The sequence below is a fragment of the Lycium barbarum genome, chromosome 4, assembly GCF_019175385.1.
Source record: "Lycium barbarum isolate Lr01 chromosome 4, ASM1917538v2, whole genome shotgun sequence".
In the NCBI taxonomy this organism is placed as follows: domain Eukaryota; kingdom Viridiplantae; phylum Streptophyta; class Magnoliopsida; order Solanales; family Solanaceae; genus Lycium; species Lycium barbarum.
Genome location: NC_083340.1, coordinates 117,113,840 through 117,120,176, shown reverse-complemented (window position 1 = coordinate 117,120,176; position 6,337 = coordinate 117,113,840). Strand labels below are relative to the sequence as shown.

Genomic DNA, 6,337 nt, shown 5'->3' with positions numbered 1-6,337 from the left:
CACCACTGTAGTTCTTCAGACCATGATCTAGCAGTCCTCCTAATGCCCTGCCATTGGAGTATCTTACTCCAGACTGTTGTAGTCACTGAGCATTGAAAAAATAAGTGGTCAATACATTCAGGTTCATTTTCACACAATGGGCACTTAGGGCAAATTTGCTTCCCCCAACGAATCAGTCTGTCCTTGGTATAGAGTCTCCTGTGTATAACTAGGAACAGAATGAATAGCCATTTGGGAGATCCAGGGTTGTTACACATTAGTTTCCTCCAAGGCACTTTAGTATGAGTTCCCAACATCTTGTGGTACACATTCTTGATGGAGAAAGAAGGCATTTGAATCAGGTCGGCTTTAGTCAATCCTGCCTCCTCCATGTACTTCTGAGCTTTCAACACCTTTTGAATAATCCAGCAAGCTTGCTTTGGTTTTTTACCCCATAGCGATTCACCTTTCCCATAATAGATGTGTACCCATTGTATCCACAAAACATCCTTCTTCCTACACAAGTTCCATAACAATTTACACAAAGCTGCTTTGTTCCATATGTGCAAGTTCAGTAGATTTAACCCACCTGCTGTCATTGGAAGGCATAATTTTTCCCAAGCAACTAGTGCTTTTTTTGATATTTCTACACCACCGGTCCATAGAAAGGCTCTGCATAGCCTTTCAATAGCCTCCATGATCTTCTTAGGCAGTAGGAATAGTTGAGACCAATATGTCTGAATTGAGAATAGGACTGTTTTCAGAAGTTGTAATCTTCTTGCATAAGAAAGAAACTTTGTAGTCCAACTAGTCACTCTCCCCAACATCTTCTCCAACAGGGGTTGGCATTGTACTAAAGACAACCTTTTAGTGCTAAGTGGAACACCAAGGTATCTTATAGGTAACTCGCCCTTAGGAATGCAGTGAACTCTACAATCTGATCTTGTACTCTTTGGTTTACCCCTCCAAAATAAATGGAACATTTGAGAAGATTAGCATGAAGTCCCGAGGCCTGTGAAAACTGATTGAAGCATTGGAAAAGCATTTGAACAGATTGAGCATCCCCTTTGCTAAAAAGTAGCAAATCATCAGCAAAGCTCAATTGGATAATCTTTAACTTAGAGCATCTAGGGTGATACTGGAATCTGCTCTCATGGTGTAGGGTCTTCAGTATTCTATTTAGGTATTCCATGGCTATCACAAACAGGTAAGGTGACATGGGGTCACCCTGCCTTAAACCCTTCTTCGCATCAAAAGATGGAGCAGGTACTCCATTGATTACCACAGAATAAGACATTGTCGAAATGTAGCTCATAATCCATTGCACAAATAATTCAGGGAATTGCAGCTCATATAGGACTTGTTTAAGAAAAACCCACTCAAGTGAATCGTAAGCTTTTTGGATATCCATTTTCAACATACATCTTGCTGATATACCTTTCTTGAGTACCCTTTTACTAGCTCATGGCTCAAAATAATATTATCTGAGATGAGCCTTCCGGGTATAAAAGCAAACTGGCTCCCATCTATAATGTCATTCATCACTGCACTTAGCCTCTTTGTAAGAATTTTGGAAATAATTTTGTACAACACATTACAACAAGAAATTGGCCAATACTCTTTGATAGAGGTTTGATGTTTTACCTTGGGGATAAGTGTTACAGCCGTGCAATTCAATGGCTTGTACATGATCTTATCCTCAAAGAAATTCAGAACTGCCATTACTACTTCATCGCCTATTATGCCCCAGGTTTTCTTATAAAATAGTGCATTATAACCATCATTTCCTGGTGCTTTATTGTCATCAATATTCTTCATAGCATCCACCATATCTTCCTTAGTTACAGAGGCTATCAATGATAATTGTTGTCGTCTGTTAAGAACCTTACCTTGCTTCATAATATCAGAGTTAATGCTTGGCAATTGGTGAGCTGATGTTCCCAGTAGTTGTTGATAGAAGCCTATGATCTCACTTTGTATGTCCTCATCCTTCTGCAAAAGTCTACCATCAATAGCTGTTAATGTTCTAATCTGATTTTGAGAAAGCCTATTCCTCATACAAGCATGAAAGAATGAAGTATTGGAATCCCCTAGTTAAGCCAGTTGACTCTAGACTTTTGCTTTAGAACACTCTCTTCTATGTTATGCCATTTCTCCAATTCTAGTCTCACTGTTTTCTCTTCATCATGCAGTACGTGATAGTCTGAAACTTTTCCCATTTGACTTTGAATTACTTTCAATTTATTCCTCAGGTCAGTGATTCTGTCAGCCACCCCCTGAAATTCAGTGCTATTTAGCTTCTTCAGTTCTGTCTTTAGCCTGCCGAGTTTCCTCCAGACCATAGGTAATGTACTAGCATGCCACCCCCTGTACCATTCCTGTTGCACTATAGTCTGAAAATCAGGATGACTTGCCATGCAATTAAAGAATTTAAAGGGTTTAGCCACTCTAGTTTGTCTATCTCCAATAGTGACACATAAAGGAGAGTGGTCAGAGAATTCTGGCTCCATTACAACCACCTCCAAGTTAGACCACGTCTGGATCCAAGATGAGTTCACTAGACCCCTGTCAATCCTACTAAATACATGATTATTGGTCCAAGTAAAAGCTCTACCGATTGCCTTCAACTCCATGATATTTGCCTCTTGCATATAGTTAGCAAAATCACTAATCTCATTAGCTTGCACAGCTGATCCCAACAATCTATCGTCAATATGCATAATCGCATTGAAATCCCCCATTGTAAGCCAAGGAATAGTTTTTGCATTTGCAATAGTCAGTAACTCATGCCACAACGCCTTTCTATCCGGGATAGTATGCAATCCATACACTGCCGTAAAGTTGAAACATTCATTGGACCCATAAACTCTCACTAGTCCATGAATGAATTGTTCATGAACCTGTATCATTGTAAAATCGCACACACTTGCATTCCACAACAGCCACACTCTTCCTTTATCCCCTTGTTGGTAATTGAAAACAGCTTCCCATCCAGGAACTACTTTCTTTATTATTCTTTGAGCAGCTTTCTTCATTACCATGTGCTCCATAATTGCTATTATATCCACTTTATTCACTAGTAGAAACTTTTTTAGTTCTTTTTTCTTATACACTTTATTAAACCCCCGTACGTTCCATGTTACCAATTTCATCTAGATACTATAGAAATTGAGGGTGGTATATTGTCACGTGTACTACTTTGCCCCATCTCCGCTTCTGAGCCAACATTCAGCAATTCTCTATTAACTACTGCAGCTAGTGGGCTAAATACATTAGCCATGCCAATGGCATCATTCTTCCATTGCCTAGGCTGTTTGGCTGATGATGTGTTCCTAGCTGCTTGCCATGCTTCACCTTGATCAGTTTCAGTCGCTTGCACTATTTTAGCACCAATTTCCTTTGTACCACTAGTGCTAGCCATATGAACTTGGGCCTGAGTAGTAGCCTGCTGAACAGATCCTTTGTCATTTTTCTGCCATATGGATTTGTTGTGCTTTGGTCTCACAACTTTCCTTTTTTCCAGAGGTGCTTGTTTAACCTCAACAGGATCTTGGCATACATGCCCAATCTTCAAACATTTAGGACAGTAGCTCGGCTTCCAATCGTATTCAATCTCTTGCACGAATAATTGTCCATCCGGATCCTGCACTTTAATTTCATTAGGCAGAGCTCTAGTGACATCCATTTCCACCAGGATCCTAGCAAACGAGATCCTTTCTATACTAGTTTTACATTCATCCGCATAGATTGGGGTTCCTAGTACACTACCGATACGGCTCAGTGTTAGGCTCCCCCAACAGTTCATAGGCAAATTAGGCAATCTAATCCAAAGTGGGATAGTGCGAAGCACTTCCTCTCCAAAGTTGAAATTAGCATTCCATGATCGTTTATCACAGGCTTGTTATTTATAGTGTATGGACCAGAACATAGCACTGTCTCCTTATCCTCGATACTATTGAACAAGACTACAAAGTATCCCTCATTGTGATAATAAATTGAAGGTTTAGAAGCAAAGTTCGAATTAGCAGCTATGAACCTGTTAATAGCCCCAATGGAAGGAGAAGCTCCAACTACATACATAATGATTGATTGTTGCCATTTGAGTGTGTATTCCTGTATTTCACTTTGCTGAAGTTGTGCCACTTTTTGTCCTTCGACAATTATCAGCTCAATAAATTGCAAGTTCATTCCTCTAGCAGCAAGTTTACTACCAGTAAATAGGTTTGCCCAGGTTTTACCCTCATTTTCTACCAGAGCTTGCAGGTGCTTTTGACCAATTCCTCCACCACCTGAGACAGGTTTTGGAGTCACTGGTGCCGCTACAATTTTGGGAAATCCCTCAGGTGAAACCTTAGTCAGATCTATGTTTCCCTTATCTTCAATTGTCGCAATCCTCGTCGGAACAGGATTTTCCGTCAACGGAACAGGCGATGTCATTATTGGATCCGTAACATTCACCGATGTTCCTTTCCCTCCTTTTGTCACTTGTCTTATCTCCAACGGCCCTTCGCTAGGTAGTAGAGTAGCCTTCTCTCCTACTCCGGCCGTAGCTGTGTCTTTTCGCGGTCTTCCCCTCACCATCTCCGGCGTATGCGCAAGATAGTAAGGTCACCCTATCGTGCGCTGAGAGAGAGGTGAGATATTTTTAAAAAAAAATATTTAAACTTATTACTCCTATATTTTTAGTTTAATATTTAATCTTCCACTTTAAAATATCTTAAAATTACATTGAAAAAAACTTTTGATTTATAATTCTAATTAGTCTTTGAATAATTATATTTTATTATACTTAGTTTGGGATAACCTCATAAGGGTGTAAGCGTAGAATTTTCGTGATATAGAGAGTCAAAAATGTTTTATTTAAAAATACAGGGAGTATATTATATTATATTATATTATATTATATTAGTGTAATTAACACTTCTTATTTTTTATAGCCAATTTGTTTTAAACTATAATTGTTACTACATTTCGTTTCGTTTATGGTATTTGTGTACAAAAAGTTAAAAAAATATAACAAGCCCTTAAACGAGAACATGATACGTCCAATATCCCAAAACCTAAGGCCTTAATCCTTTTCATCCCCAGCCGCTGCCACACCCCTCACCCGCTGGCTGCTTCCCCTTCTCTTCGTCTATCAATATCAAATTTGTAGTTGTTCACAAGTAATTTTTTCTAATTTTCTTTCCACTCCACTTGTTGTTCACAAGTATTTTCTTTAATTTTCTTTCCTCTCCACTTCTTGTTCACCAGTATTTTCTTTAATTTTCTTTCCTCTCTACTTGTTGTTCACAAATATTTTTACTTTCTTCTTTTTGCTATGACGGTAGACATTGAAGCAATTGTCTTATTTATTTATTTAGTTATTTATGTAGATTGGTTCTCATCAATTTAGGGCGAGCAATTATGATTTCATTTATATTGAGAGTGAAGTTTTGTGAAGTCGACGATAAGGTAAGTTGGCTTTTGCTTTTTGGATGTTGGGGACAAAGTTGATTTTTTTGGTTATACATACCACTAACAGAAGCTAAGTTAGTCTATGGTTCTGTCGCATAAATATTTATGTTTCAGAAATTGTTCAACAATCATAATATAGTTAAAATCAAATGCTTATTATTATTGTAAATGTTAATATCGGTTCGATAGGTTTTCTTGTTATGGATCTATAATTCTTCCATGAAGGATAATGAAGTGTTGAATATATGCTTGTTCCTTGATTAAAGCTTTCTTAAAAAAAAACTTTTAGTGCAAAAGATTGAATTGTTTAGAGCTTGCGATCCATTTTAAGATTATTGAGTTTCATTATCTTACAAAAATTGGTCATATAAGAATGTTAAGGAGATTTTAGTAAAGATAATGCTTTTCCATAAGATCTATGATCATATGTACCTGTGAAAGTTATATGCATGATACAATTATTTTTGTCTTTTGGTGCTAATTTACTTTGTTAAAATTGACAGGTAAATTTCTGGAAATAAGTGACCTATATTGATCAACCTAAGGTACAATTGGAGACAATGGCGGAAGAAAAAGGAGAAGACTATACGGCTTTATCTCAAGCAAGACACTACTATTGTAATTATTGTCATAGAAAAATTGTGTATTGTAAATATTTTGAAAGCTAACTATGTAATTATGTGTAAGTTGAAACCTATTTGGAACCTAAAATTTTAATTTTTGCAATGTTATAGAAATTCTTGAGTTAACAATGCTTCTAGTGGATTATTCAATTTGTAGCAATAGAGATTCTGTAATAATGACTAAACGCTATATATAATTGGCAAAAATATGATTATACATTTTCACCTTTCGTAGCAATTTTTTTTTTTTTAAATATCTGTATTTTTAGGTATTTTGT

General features: G+C 37.2%; 1 protein-coding gene across 1 annotated transcript; it reads right to left on the bottom strand.

The window, feature by feature from the left end:
• Nucleotides 1-2,069: 2,069 nt before the first annotated feature.
• Nucleotides 2,070-3,029, bottom strand: LOC132637696 (uncharacterized). The gene has a single exon (XM_060354750.1). It carries the CDS (start codon nucleotides 3,027-3,029, stop codon nucleotides 2,070-2,072), a length of 960 nt encoding a protein of 319 aa, XP_060210733.1.
• Nucleotides 3,030-6,337: the final 3,308 nt, after the last annotated feature.